Here is a 15,387-nt window from a genome sequence, read left to right as displayed (position 1 = left end):
CAATCAAAGGTTCTGGGTTCGAATCCCGATTTCGATACCCACATCACGTCGGTTATTTCACTAAATGTATTTTACTGCAGATATTATTGCTATTGTATATTTACTTATATTTATTTGCTATTGTATTCCTCAGGCCTCCCGATGACGCAGTGGTAGCGTCATCGCCTTGTAATCAAGGGGTCCCGGGTTCGATACCCGGTGGAGGCACATAGTGGTTCGGATCCCACTTTAAACTGTAAGTCCAGTCCCGATTAGCCTTATTGTGCATAAAGTGGACTTAAAACACCAAATAAATCAATCAAGCTATTGTATATTTACTCCAGGTATACAGTCGATTTTCCAAATATGTAGAAGTAATCCAGCCTTAGCGTTTTGTAAAAAAGAAAAAAAAGAAAAGAAATAAATAAAGTTCATGCATATATACAATCAACACATAATGAGATCAGATTTGATAATTAATAACATCATACTTTGTGCTCAATTTGAATTTATTGTTGTGTTCCCAATTACTTTAAAATAAAATATTATACAAGATTAAACGTTGTCACGTTCATTCGGAATGAATTCAGTAAAATCAATGAGTGACACCAATCGTAGACTGTTGTAGAGAATTCACTGAGTAACACAATCTCCGGGTCACTGAGATGGAGGTTCTGGTAGCGTGCCAGATGACTGTTCATTCGAAGGCCTTGTTGCATATCGCATGTCCAATTCAAGCCCAACCACAGGTCCTACGGAGCTCAGCCATGTAATAACGGGATTCCAGCTGCAACATATGAAAAGGAAGAATTAATATTTTTTAATTGCATTTTTTTTTAGATCTAGCATAAGGTAAATATGTATTCATAACATAATTGACACTTGAGTGGACAGTCTAGGACTTTTCCTCCGACAAAATAACCAGAGTAACATATTGGTAGTGAGTAATAGAGTAGAGCAAAAGGATTCCAGATATCTAACTCACCCCTTGACTTGATTCCCATTGACTTTCAAGGGTAGAGTCCTGAACTTTTATTAAAGTTCTGAAATCGTTGAGTTGTTAGTGTGGTTATAGTTGATCTTCCTGTGCTGCAAGATTTCTGGGAATATCAGATAACATCGTGTGCAAGTTGATATTTATCTCTGAATTAAGCTTTTGTTGTTGTCTTTATTAATGCTACTCGTAGTAACTATGTACTATTTCAATCTTATACACACATTAAACCTAAATGTATATATATACAAAGACATGCGTTCATTTAGATTTTATCCTTCTTATTTAGTGTCGCTTTTCTTCCACGTTTGACTAATCGCGACGATGAGAATGAGCGATGATATGATAAAATTGATGAAAGGACACGCACACATGCTCAGGTCCGGTATTCGAACACGGAACCCCTTGCCTCTTGGCTAACTCGGCACATGAGTTCGTACACAAATGCCTAAACGCATACACACAAACACTATATGACTGATATTTGCAGCTACTTTGTTCACTAATACCACTGGATTTGATTTTTGTTACTTAGCGTCACTTTTCTGCCACTTTGGCTAATCGCGACGATGAGGATGGTGATATGATAAAATTTATGAAGATACGTTCACATAGAGTACCCATGCCCAGGACAGAATTCGACCTGGGACACCTGGCGTATTAGAGACTAGAGTGAAGATGAAATAATGGTTGTTGTTTTAATTAACGCCCCTTTTGTATACTACCATTCCCTTGACCGCGACAGAAAGGTGAAAGCAAGGAAGAGGGGATGGAAGAACCGTGACCGTCGTTAATGCTTCCAAGCATTCGGCTGGAGTGAATGAAGATAAAGATAAAAATTAGGGCTGAGCCGATAGCGATGACGATGTATCGGTATTGGAAATTATCGGTTAAAATTTATTTACCAATACCGGTCAATAATTTTCCGGCATTTTGGTCTTTCACGGGTTCCGAAAAAAATTCCGTGAAACACTGTCATGGAGTATAATTATCCTGGAAATTACACAAAATTCAGTTTCCTTTAATTTTGCACCAATTCAATCAATCAATCAATATTATGATGTAATTCTCGAATAGGTGGCCGCGGTGGCTCAGTCGGTAACGCGTCTGACTACCATGCTCAAGGTCCGGGGTTCGATCCCCGGCCGGTTCAAATCCGGGAACTTTTCTTACGGTGAAAGCGGCCCCGGCGCCTACCCAGCGTCGAATAACATGGGTACCTGGGGGAAACCCTGGGGGGTAAAGGCGGTCAGGGGCGTGATGCTGATCACATCACCCCCACTCACGACCGGATCAAGAAAGTGTGGGGCGTTACCCCCACACCCCCTATACGCCTTCATGGCGTGGTGCTATGCACAGGGGAACACTTTACCTTTTTTTACCTTTTTAATTCTCGAATATTTTAAAGCAAAAATGTTGGTAAATTGATGCATATAATTAGAGTGGAATACTTACACACTAACATCAATCAATATTTTGAACAACTTTTAATTATTACAATTTTCAAGCATTGGTATCGGTGGGAATCGGTAAGAGTTTCGGTTCAAAGTGGTATCGGCTCAGCCCTAAAAATCCACGGCCATGAAAATAGGCGGCTGGGCAAAATAGCGCTGGTGCCACATATGGGAAAAGCAAAGCGGGAGAGGGACAAAATTTGCTGGTTTCCGTGCACTGTGTGGCAACGTCAACAGGGCAGCGTTGCCTATAACTTCCGCCCCCGTGCTAACCGGTGTGCAATTACAGCGCAGAACGGTTATTTTGACAAAATCCTGTTTCCCTGATGGCTGGTTCGGGGAGGTGGGATTGGAAACCGAAGAATCGGTAGGCCTAATTGGCTGTTAACACCGGGTGACTGCCATAAAGGCGTTCCCACGCCCGGCGCAGCTATAGTTCGAGCGTCAGACCGACCTCTCTCAGGGGCACTTTTGTGTCATTCCTGACCTTTCGAGCAAATACTGTCAGTTTGTATCACATGGATTACAAAGATCAATTCTACAACGAGATCTTTCATACTCTTCAACCTCCGAACACACAGGGTTGTGCTCCGACGTGGCAACAGCGCGAACTTCTGCCACCCGCCTAATTTCATGGCCGTGCGTATAATGAAAACAGTCGTGCACTCAATACTAGATCTCCAATGGCTTGAAGAGCTGCTAATATACGATCTAAGTGTAAAGTGGGATCAAACACAATTCAAGTTGCAAATGCATTTACATACGGGCTAGAGGCAAACAAAAATAAGTGCTTATATTGTCTCGTAGTGAAGCTCAGTCGATCCCACAATTCAGTAGTCCACTTGTGCCGTTGAGTCACGCATGAGCAGAAACTGCCTGGCCACCGACATCCCCAGAATTGAAACCATTAGAATTTATTACATGGGACTTCATTAAACATGTTGTGCACAAGAACAAACTTCTGGATTTGGGTGATTTGAGACATCGTATCTGTTAGATATTATGTGAGTTGGCACCTGGCAATATTGTTTACTATGTATTCTGGGCAATAGCCTGTGCAGTACTTTGTTCTTCTATGCTGTGTTATATTACTGTCATCCCGGGGAAAAAAGTATGAAGATTGTCATGTTTTTTAGTGTGTTGTGCACATGTTCTTGAAAATATAGTCAAAAGGATATTAGCAGCGAGTCTTTTATTTCTCGATCCAACATTTATTGGCGACCGTGACAGGACTTGTTTTTTCTTTCTGTGTTGGACCGGAAAAAAAGTAAGTGCAAATATCGGGAAAAAATGTCAACGGACATTGATCGTCTCAAGAAAAGCCGTGCGGTTGCTAGTTCAGCTTTTACACGTGTTTCGGAGAAGATTGCAAATGAGTTAGCTATGCAAACTCCGGACAGGAATGTTATTCAAGCAAATATCCAGTTGCTTGAAAATAAGGCAAATGATCTGAATGCCACTGACATAACTGTTTTCCATTTGATGTTGGAATCGGGTGCTAGTAAAAATGAGTTAGAGAAAGAACAGTCATTGTCAGATGATTATCAATGTTTGTTCAACAAGAGACATATTGAAGTGTCGAACTTTTTGAAAATGTCGGAAGGAAACTGCTGTCAAGGCGAGTCGTTTTCGGAAGTAAAGAATCGAAGATTCAAGTTACCTAAAATCGAACTGAAGAAGTTTGGAGGGGACTTGAAAGAGTGGTTATATTTTTGGAGACAATTCAAGAAGATCGATGAAGATGATACAATTCCTGCAGAGGACAAATTCCAGTATTTGATACAAGCGACAATTGAAGGTTCTCGTGCGCGCCAGCTTGTGAACAGTTTTCCACCAACAAAGGAAAATTACCCGAAAGTTGTGCAGCCCATGAAATCACTTTTTGGTCGCGATGATATGCTCGTGAAAGTGTACGTGCGTGAACTGCTAAAATTGGTGTTACAAAAGGTATTGAACCGCCAAGAAAAAATTTGCTTGAGCACTTTGTATGACACACTGGAATCCCAACTTCGAGCATTAGAATCGATGGGTGTTACCAGCGACAAATATGCAGCAATGCTGTTTCCATTGGTGGAGTCCAGTCTCCCAGAGGATTTGATGCGTGTGTGGTAGAGAACATTGTCTGCTGCTAACGAAAATAATGAGACAACACCGACCGGAAGCATGCAGTCCTTGATGTCATTCCTGCGAGCTGAAATGGAAGGAGAAGAACGAATCAACCTTGCAGCAGCTGGGTTTGAATTGGATGGTGCAACAGTGAAAGTTCGGAAGAAAAGGTGTTCTCCACCGCGTCAGCCTATTATCCCCAGTGCGACAGAGTGTCAGTGGTGGTAGGGAGAAAAGTTGTGTGTTCTGTGGTGGTAAGCACAGTTCATATGATTGCTTTAAAGCCCAGAAAATGTCTCTCTCTGAAAGACAGAAGGTTCTAAAAGACAAAAAGCATTGTCTTGCATGTTTAAAATTTGTTCATTTTTCGAAGAAGTGCAAGGCCAATTTGAAATGTATTGTTTGCAAGAAAAAGCATGTTGTTGATGTGTCCTAATACTTCAGACAAAGATAATGATTCTGACCATTATTCTGAAGGCAAAGAATCAAATGCTGAGGTAAACAATACACTGATAAACCAACTTGAAAATCCGCATATATTCATGCAGACATTGGTAGTAGATTTGAAAGGTAACTACAATAAGAGCAGGAATGTGAGAGTTCTTATTGACACAGGTTCACAAAAATGGTATATATGCAGATCTCTTGTAACAGATATGGGTTATAACTCGATTGGCAAACAAAAAAAAAAAAAAGGTAAAGCGTTCCCCTGTGCATAGCACCACGCCATGAAGGCGTATAGGGGGTGTGGGGGTAACGCCACACACTTTCTTGATCCGGTCGTGAGTGGGGGTGATGTGATCAGCATCACGCCCCTGACCGCCTTTACCCCCCAGGGTTTCCCCCAGGTACCCATGTTATTCGACGCTGGGTAGGCGTCGGGGCCGCTTCCACCGTTAGAAAAGTTCCCGGATTTGAACCGGCCGGGGATCGAACCCGGGACCTTGAGCATGGTAGTCAGACGCGTTACCGACTGAGCCACCGCGGCAAACAAAAGTTGATACATTCGCTATTTGGTGGTACCATGTCTAGTCCTTGTAATCATAATGTTTATAATATCGAGGTATGTAGCATTGAGAGAAAATATTCGTACACATTTGATGTTCTTGATCAAGATACAATATGTGGTGAGATTCCTTATGTAACACCAGGTGTTTGATTAAATGAGCTGAACAAAAGTCAAATAAGGTTAACAGATACAGGTAAAATGAAAGGTCCAGTTGAAGTTCTTATTGGTGCGGATGTTTGTGGTAAATTACTGACTGGCCATGTTGTGAAATGAAAGTGTGGTTTAGTGGCTGTGGAAACTCAGCTGGGATGGACACTTATGGGTAAAGTTCCAGGTGAAAACAGAAAATCAGATACAGCTTTATTGGTATCGAATTTATATGTTAGTGAAGCCGTAGCTGATCTGTGGGAACTGGATACCATAGGAATCAAGAATCCCATTGCCAAGAAGTCTGCAGAACACACACGGGCTGTCAAAGAACAATTTTTGCAGACACTGGCATTCAATGCTGAAGGAAGATATGAAGTACAGTTACCATGGAAGGAAGATTGTTCGCCTCTCCCCACCAATAAAGAACTAGCAGAAAAACGACTTCGGTCAACTACACAGAAGTTGAAACAAGAACATGTGTTGCAGAGTTACGATGAAGTGCTACAAGAATGATTGTCCGAGGGAGTCATTGAGGTGTTCCAGAGGATGAATCAGAGAATTTTGGCCATTACTTACCCCATCGACATGTAGTGAAAGAGAACAGTAACACGACGAAACTTAGACCAGTGTTTGACGCTTCTACTAAAGTAAAAGGACACCCGTCTTTGAACCAATGTTTAGAACCTGGACCCAACTTCATTGCTCTTATTTCTGATATTTTACTACATTTTCAGAAAGGAATAATAGGAGTTATAGCAGATATTAAGCGAGCTTTTATACAAATTGCTGTACACCCTAAAGATAGAGACTACCTGAGATTTCTCTGGTGGCACGATATTAATACTGGAACAGTTCAAGAATTCAGACATACTCGTGTAGTGTTTGCTGTTACGAGCAGTCCATTTCTGTTGGGTGCTGTTATTAAACATCATTTGGATCAAGCATTGCAGAGTTGTCATTTCTGGAAGGAAGACTTAGCTTATACAGAAGATACTCTTTTAAAATTACGAGGTTCCTTTTATGTGGACAATTGTGCCACCAGTGTAGACAATCACGAAAATCTCCATAAATTTATAAGAGAATCGCGTGCAGTTATGGCTGAAGCAGGTTTTGACCTGAGAGGGTGGGAGTATTCAGTCCCTCAAAGGGTTGATGAGGGCATTAGCCCTACTTCAGTGTTAGGACTCAGTTGGAATCCTCAAGCCGATATATTTACAGTTAATTTGGACATTGAAGATGTTGAGCTCAAGACAGTTTCGAAACTTGTGATATTATCTGTAGTACACCGTATATTTGATCCTATAGGTTTTACTTGTCCCGTTACTCTTCTACCAAAATTGTTACTTCAGCAGACTTGGACAGAGGGGCTCGGATGGGATGAGCAAGTTAGTGAATAAATAAGAACACAGTTTTTAAACTGGGTACGAGAATTACCGCTGCTAAAATAGGTAAGGATACCTAGAAGTTTCATCGGCTGGGATTATGAATCCAATGAACTTAACTCTATGAGCATTCACGTGTTCTGTGATGCTAGCAAAGTGGCATATGCATCAGCAGTTTTCATGAGGATTGACACGAGGAGAGGTGTTAGCGTACAATTGATTCAGGCAAAGGCACGAGTGGCTCCAAAGAATAGTACAATTCCTCGGCTAGAATTGCTTGCCGCGATGGTGGGAGCAAGGCTAGTAACCAGGATTCGAGAAGATTTGGGTTTAAAAGATAACTTCATTATCTTTTGGACTGAATCTTCCACAGTGCTGACTTGGATTCGACGAGAAGGAGTTTGGGGAGTATTTGTTGGGAATAGAGTTAAAGAAATTAGACAACTCTCTGATCCCAGTGCATGGAAATATGTACCCAGTGAAATGAATCCAGCAGATTTTCCTTCAAGAGGTTGTGATGCAAGGCAGTTGTTGAGATCCTTATGGTGGGAGGGACCTCATTGGTTTAAAGAGGATCCGTGTGAGTGGCCACCGGTGGAGTTTCCTATCAACAAGGAGGAAGTTGACAAAGAAAGAAGGAATTTGCTACCTTCATCAACGATGCTTAGTATGAAAGCTCAAGATGCTGAGTATAGGTGGTATTACAGATATTTCTTTAACTATAATCAAGTAATTAGACTCATTGGATGGATCAAAAGATTTTTATATAATAGTAGAAATTCGCAGAATCATAGATCTGAAGATCTTGGTGTTCGCGAACTTCAGGAAGCAGAAAATGCAGTATTAAGACGAATACAACAAGAAGCATTCCGAGGAAAGGATGACAAATCCCTTTCCTCTTTGTGCACATATGAGGGCAAGGACGAGATTATTCGTTTGAAAACCAAAATTATTGCCAGAGAAGATACTGAAAATTTCAGGCTTCCCATAGTTCTTCCAGCACAACATCCAGTCGTTAAATTGCTGATTCTTGGAACAAGAAAGCATGTCATGCAGGTGTAAACATATTGCTACTGGATCCTTCGTGGTAGAAGAGCTGTACGTTCAGTGCTCTCGAAATGTGTTACTTGCAGGAGACACGCAGCCAAACCAATCCAAGCCCTTCCAGCACCATTGCCAGCTGATCGAGTTAGAGATGCTAATATATTTGAAGTAACAGGTGTGGACTTTGCAGGACCTGTTTATCTTAAAGATGGCAAAAAGGCATGGATATGCCTTTTTACATGTGCAGTATATAGAGCCATTCACTTAGAGTTGTTTACTTCTCTATCAACTGGGATTTTTATCCAGGCTTTTAGACGATTCGTGTCAAGGAGAGGCAGACCCTCTGTAATCTACAGTGATAATGGTACCAATTTCAGAGGAACTGAGAATACATTTATGATACTCGCTTGGAAGAAAGTTGAAGAATATTCCACAGCTCAGCGAACCCAGTGGAAGTTCACCCAGTCCAGCCTGGTGGGGTGGTTTTTGGGAGAGATTGGTTCGTGTCCGGAAGGGTCTATTGAAAAGAACACTCGGGAAATCAGTTTTGTACTACGAAGAAATTGCAACAATTCTCTCTGACTGTGAAGCCATAATTAGTTCACGCCCACTTACCTACATGTATGAAAGTGAGATAGAATCAGTTCCTTCCTGCTATGTTCTTACAAGAAATCAGGGAGACAGGTGTACCTGATTGTGACCATGTGGATTCTTCAATCCTCAACAATCGTCTCCGTTACTGTCAGAAGTTGAGACAAGATATCAGGCATCGTTTTAGGAATGATTATCTTGGACAGTTAACGCAAAATGCCATAAACAGAGCATGTGGGTCTGTCAGGGTAGGAGATATTGTGTTGATTGGTTTTGACAATATGAAAAGATATAATTGGCTATTGGGTTGTGTAACAGAGATTCTTTCAAGTAAGGATCAAGTGACAAGATTGGTACGTCTGAAAACTTGCCATGGTGAACTACTTCCTGTACAGAGATTGTATCCATTGGAGGTGACTGCAGTGGAGGGTGAAGCAATGAAGAGTTCAGAGTTCATTACCTAAGCCACAAACCAAAAAGAAACATCAGACAGACGTTCTCCCTCCCAATGAAACCAAACCTTGTACCACACGTAGTGGGAGAGAGATAAAATTACCTAAGAAACTATTATTGTTTGATATGCCAACTCAGGTGGGAGGATGTTAGATATTATGTGAGTTGACACCTGGCAATATTGTTTACTATGTATTCTGGGCAATGGCCTGTGAAGTACTTTGTTTCTTCTATGCTGTGTTATATTACTGTCATCCCGGGAAAAAAAGTATGAAGATTGTCATGTTTTTTAGTGTGTTGTGCACATGTTCTTGAAAATATAGTCAAAAGGATATTAGCAGCGAGTCTTTTATTTCTCGATCCAACAGTATCTTTGCGCTAATAACGCCTCAAATGCTGGCACGAGCTTGAGTATCGTTTGGATATCTGTCGAGCTACAAATGGTGTCCACATTGAGGTGTACCGGCGTACATAAAAACTTTCTGAGATACTTTGTACAAAACCGGGACAAGAAAGTTAATAAACTTTACAGATGCTAAAGTAATGTGTGTATTTTTGTATATACACCTCTAGTCCGGACACACCGTATTATAAAAAGTAGATGTTTCATTCTAAAAGCTCGGTGTTTCCACAAACATGAGATTAGGTGATAATCCTGTTCCCGTCCCTCAAGAAAATCATGATGAACGTGGCAAGTAATTCATGCTTCTTAGCCGCAAATCTCAGCCACGCGGGAGATTTAAAGCACACAGGGAGACTTGTGGAGAAGGGAAGCCTTCCCTTGCAGTTTGTTGGCCCATCCCCTCCACACAGAAGAGCGGAGAGCTCGTCACAAGCTCGTCAACATTCTGAATAATATACGATTATCGATTTGCATAAAGCAGCCAGCCGGGAAGGCCAAAGGGCGGAAAATGTGGACAAACCGATGGAAACGTTTCCAGCGCGCTCGCGCATTTTTTCACAAACCGAACCTTGCACACACAACATCCAACGGGTGTCAACTGACAGAAAATGCCAGTATTTTGTTCGTTTATTTTTTTTATTATTTATTCCAAAAACACATGAAAGTGCATACAATGCAACTCTAAAAAGTTGATTGAAGAAATTACGGTGATCAGATTTTAAAAACAACAAAACGGGACATTTTTCATATTTTCCTGAATGAAAAACGGGACAAAGCGGGACTGAAAAATGTACACATTTTAATATAAAAACTGTTTCGTCTTAAGTTCTTGCTTTAAAACTTATTAAATACATAAATACTTTGTAAATAACTTACATAATATGGTGATATGCACTGGCGTACGCAGAGAGGGGACTGATGAGGCTACAGCCTCCTCCGAAATTTTGAAAAAGAAAATCAATACTTCAAATAAAAGAAGTGAAGAACTCGAAAAAAATCAGAGTGGTAAATGCACCTCCCTTCAAATGGCCCCTGATTGCCATTTTTGAGGGTGGAATGTGTTTAATATAAGAAATATCTTATTGTGTAAGGCGCACCTCCAGAAAGCAGCTATGTACTATTCCAGCCCCTCCCGAAAAAAAAAAATCCTGCGTACGCCAGTGGTGATATGCACTGCACTGCAACGAAACAGTCCTTTAGAATTAGTTTGCCGGTGAATGGATCTTCTTCAGTACATCCTTCTTTTCAAATAACATTTTGTGAAAGATTACGCAATAAAAGCACCTTATTAATCGATAGGGCTCGGAAGTTGAAGACCTATAAATTGCCAAAAAAAGACCTATGAAAAGACCTAAAAATGACAAAAAAAAACAGCTAAAAACGGAAAAAAGACTTATAAATGTGATCCAAATTAATTAATAACTTCAGTTTTAATTACATATTTAATGAATAAAAAAATAAAAAAATTATGGTGGTATGAAACACACAATGCAAAAAAAACTGAAAGCTTCAAAACAAGAGAAAGTTGCCACTTACAGCGCGACCTTCCAGACAAGTTACGGTTATATGACCTTGTACCGTACCTGCTTCAGTAGTCCAAAAATGATTTTCTCTCGCTTCAGGGACGGTTCAAATATATTCATTTATTTTATTTCTTTACTACAGAAAGGATGTTTAAGAGGTGATGAACTGATGATGATTCGAGATGAGAATGGGCAGTAAAAACGTAGTCGAAAGAAGGTGAAGTTGCAAAAAAAAGTCGTTAAGACCTAAATAAAGGCTAAAAAAGGACCCATAAGCCAAAAACGACAAATAAAACCCACCTTTTTCTGGCCTACAGTGACCCAAAATGAACATATATCATTTTGGGCCTCGTCTTCGGACACTAGGAGAAGAAAGGATTTTTCCTCAACTTCCGAGCCCTATTAATCGACTTAGCTTTGTACTGAAAGAGCGTTCTTGTCATTTGTCCACAAACCAGTCATGTAGGACAAGCGGTCCTGGGTTCGATAACCGGTGGAGGCACAAGTGGTTCAGATCCCACTTTAAACTGTAGGTCCAGTCCCAATTAGCCTTACTGTGCATGAAACCAAATCAATCAATCAATCATCAATGTACGAAAACACTCGTTGAGTGGGGCATTAGTTCCAAATAAACAGAGAAGAAACTCCGATACTTTAAGAAAATTGGAATAGTAGACGTGCATTGTTGCAGCAATTCTATGCCGATAAGTCATTGTCACAAAAAACGACATTTTGGCATCCCGTTTTACGTTTTAAAAAATCGGAACAGACTCAAAAAAGGAACTGTCTCGGCTAATATGGGACGTCTGGTCACCTTAGTCTAAGACCGTCAATTTTCATTGCCATCCAACTATCGTAAAAAATATACACTTTTTTTACATTAAAGACCATTACATAGCAAACTTATTCAATGTAATTTTAAAGATTCAGTTTTTAAAAATATATTTGTGGTGAACGCAACTGTAATTTATAGTCATTATATATCGTTATGCATGATAAAATATTTATATTTACATAAAAAACGGTTGTGTCACGTTTTCGTAAATTAACGGAAAGACCCTTAAATTTTAACGGTAGAGTGGTGTAAATTTTACGGTAACATTTGACAGTCTTTTGTTCTTAAACAGTTCTTGCATTTGTAATTTATTTCAAATCGCTTTTCTGCCTCTTTACGCTAATCGCGACGATGAGAATGAAAACAAAACGATCTGCACCTTTTTTATTGTCTTGTGTTAACCCATTTTTTCTTTGACTTTTCCTGCAAGTCCCCTTTGTGCACACATAGTCTAATCGGGACTGGACCTGCAATTTAAAGTGAGATCAGTACCACTATGTGCCTTTAAAAAAAAAGGAAAAACTCTAAGCGGTAGTTTCCCCGGTCTATCTCTGTTTTTACATATATCAGTTCTTACTCATTTTCTCATTGATGACAAACACAAACATCCATGTCTTATCCGGGATTCGAACCGGGGCCCCTGGCGTAGTAGCGAGATGTGCTAACCACTCCGCCACGGAGGTCGACTGCCTTGCCACAAAGGCAGTGTTTATATACATAGGTTTATAATATAATTTTAAGATGGAGAGATGTTAAATATTAACAACAAATATTATGCTAGCAACATATAACGAATAAAAAATGTAACCCACCTTTTGCCTTTAAACTGTGACATCATTTCTGCTGTATGGCATGGATGAAGTTGATAAAATGGTGTTCCAAGAATAGGATGTTCCTGAAAAAATATAAAATATTCTATGTACAAGATACAAATATACAACTTCTCAAAATTAGTAATACTGTGACAGGCGATCTGCAAGCTAAGAATTGAAAATAAATTCTTAGCATGAATGAATGAACTCGATGCTTCATCTATAAATGAATGAATGAACAGCTTCTAATCACATTTTGTTACGTTTGGAGAATCGCTTTTCAGTTATGTTCCCGACACTGACTGTAAGTGGAGTAATGACCATTAGAGGAGAGATAAGTGCCTCTTTTTTTTTTTGTCTTTTTGCCTTTCCAGGAATTTCGATTTTCACTACAATTAAAGAGGTTGCATCCTTACTGAAACTCTACGCATAACGGAACTCTTATGCTATCATCGCACATTTTTATAGTCAACAAGAATATGCCAAACAGCCAGCCCATTTTCGTTACCACTGCAGGAATAAGTTGTTTTTTTTAGGAAAATATAAATTTGGTTTATATATTGGGGGGCGGGCATCTGGTGCCAAAAGTTGTAAGAAAAATGCTTTATTAATATATAATATATTAGTCGAGTTTGGAATACCTAAGAAGCTTGTTAATATGATAAAAGTATCCACCAGTGGAACAGAAAGTAAAATTCGTGTGGGTATTAATGTGTCTGATACATTTACAATTCATGATGGGTTAAAACAAGGAGATGCATTATCTCCATTGCTCTTTAATTTTGCCTTAGAATATGCTGTTAGGAAGGTAAAAGAAACTGACGAAGAACTAAAATTAAACGGTGTGACTCAGTTGTTAACATATGCAGATGCGGTTGACTCTGGTCGGGCACCACTCATCCCCGCGAGCTCCTTTGGGGGAGCTTTTTTTTCCTTTCTTTCTCTTTCACTTTCTTAAAATCATAGAACTTGGATGTTGATTGTAGTTCTTTTGAGTGGAAATCACAGGGGCGCCCACAAGGGGGGGGGGGGTTTACGGCGCAGGCTGAGCCATCGAGATTTCTTGTTTTTTTTTTCCTTCAAATAATATGAAATTCAACACACACACACACACACACACACACACACACACACACACCCCACACACCACACACACACACACACACACACACACACACACACACACACACACACATATATATATATATATATATATATATATATATATATATATATATATATATATATATATATATATATATATATATAACTTTTACACCTTAAATGCACCATATTTAATCCATTAGATGAAGAAAAAAGTGTTTAAGGGGTATTATCGATGGGGAGAAATATCAAACTCTTACAAATTAGGCCTTAATTGGCACGTGGGGTCTGGGGGGGGGGCATTCTCAATTAAACGTTGGGGTGGACAGCATCCAACTCTCGGTCTTAGATTATGGCGGGTATTTTAGTTAAATTAAATTGAGGGAGGTATCCAATTCTTAAACTGTTGAGGAAATTCTGGTGTGGAGACTGAGAATTAATATTTTGGAGGAGGCAATATCAACACTAAGTACAAAATTGGTATGGAAATTTTGGTGGTAGGATTGAGTATTAAATTTACAGGGGGGAGATAGGAAGCTCTTGATAAAGTATTAAATCTTATATTGTCAAGGGATTTCTGTGGTGGAGAGAGAGTTCGAACATTAAATTTTGGAGACTGTATTTAGCGATATGGTATCCACACGTTTTCGACCCCGAAAGTGCCAAAAGAGAAGCTGGAAAAGAGTAAATATCTCGGGATCCTAAGAAAGTATTAATATTCTTGAAAGAATGTAAAGAAATGGATGTAAAAATTTTCTTGCTCGCTTCGCTCGCTATCTTGTGTTCCGAGAATGCGTGTTTGGTGCCTTAATGAGGTGATCCTGAAGTTTTATAGTATAGCTGCATTACAAGACATAAGCTATATTCTTGATATTTATTAATAACATCGCTTCTTAAAATATAATGCTTAGTGTTGGTATACTGCATAATTTAAAACAGGTGCATCATTTGGAACAAAAATATATAGAATTCGCATTTCAAACTTCTTGTCACAAAAAAATTTTACTTTAACAAGTTAAATGGATGTTCCCAAGGTAAAATATTCCGGAGGTAAAATAGTCCCCCATTCGGATCTCCGGGTGAGGACTACTTTGGGAGGTCCCTGGACTAAGGATAAGATCTACATTAGGAATAAGGATATTAAATTAGGCACCTGGAATGTTCTGAGCCTTTACCGGACTGGGGTATTTCAGTGTACAGTTAATGAGATAGTTAAGTAATGATAATGGTATAAGATTGATTACTTTTGCAACCTCAAAGAATTTAATTGTGAAAAGTACCACTTTTAAACATAAATATATCCATAAATATACCTGGTCTTCTCCAGATGGTAAAACTCATAATCAGATACATCATATTCTCATTGATAAGAGAAGACATACTAGTATAATTGACGTTCGCACACATAGAGGTGCTGACTGTGCCAGTGACCATTATTTAGTAATTGCTAAATTAAGAGAAAGACTCGCAGTGATAAATCATAAGCAACAAAATCTAAAAGTTCTAAAATTTAATACAGGAAAATTTGCTGATGAAAGAATTAAGAAA

General features: G+C 39.4%; 1 protein-coding gene across 1 annotated transcript in view; it reads right to left on the bottom strand.

Annotated features, from left to right (window-relative positions):
- Positions 1-479: 479 nt before the first annotated feature.
- LOC145983940 (ubiquitin-like-conjugating enzyme ATG10) overlaps positions 480-15,387 on the bottom strand; it is a 157,374-nt gene continuing 142,466 nt past the window's right edge. Inside the window, exons 6-7 of the mRNA XM_083117124.1 lie at positions 12,736-12,818; positions 480-766 (exon numbers count right to left, since the gene is read on the bottom strand). Coding sequence (XP_082973250.1) covers positions 637-766; positions 12,736-12,818 — 213 coding nt within the window. The 3' untranslated portion in view covers positions 480-636. The remainder of the gene's footprint in view (positions 767-12,735; positions 12,819-15,387) is intronic.

Source organism: Lepisma saccharinum, chromosome 2, assembly GCF_977018435.1.
Source record: "Lepisma saccharinum chromosome 2, izLepSacc3.1, whole genome shotgun sequence".
Taxonomy (NCBI): domain Eukaryota; kingdom Metazoa; phylum Arthropoda; class Insecta; order Zygentoma; family Lepismatidae; genus Lepisma; species Lepisma saccharinum.
Note: the sequence above shows the minus strand (reverse complement) of the source record. Positions and strands in the feature narration are given on the sequence as shown.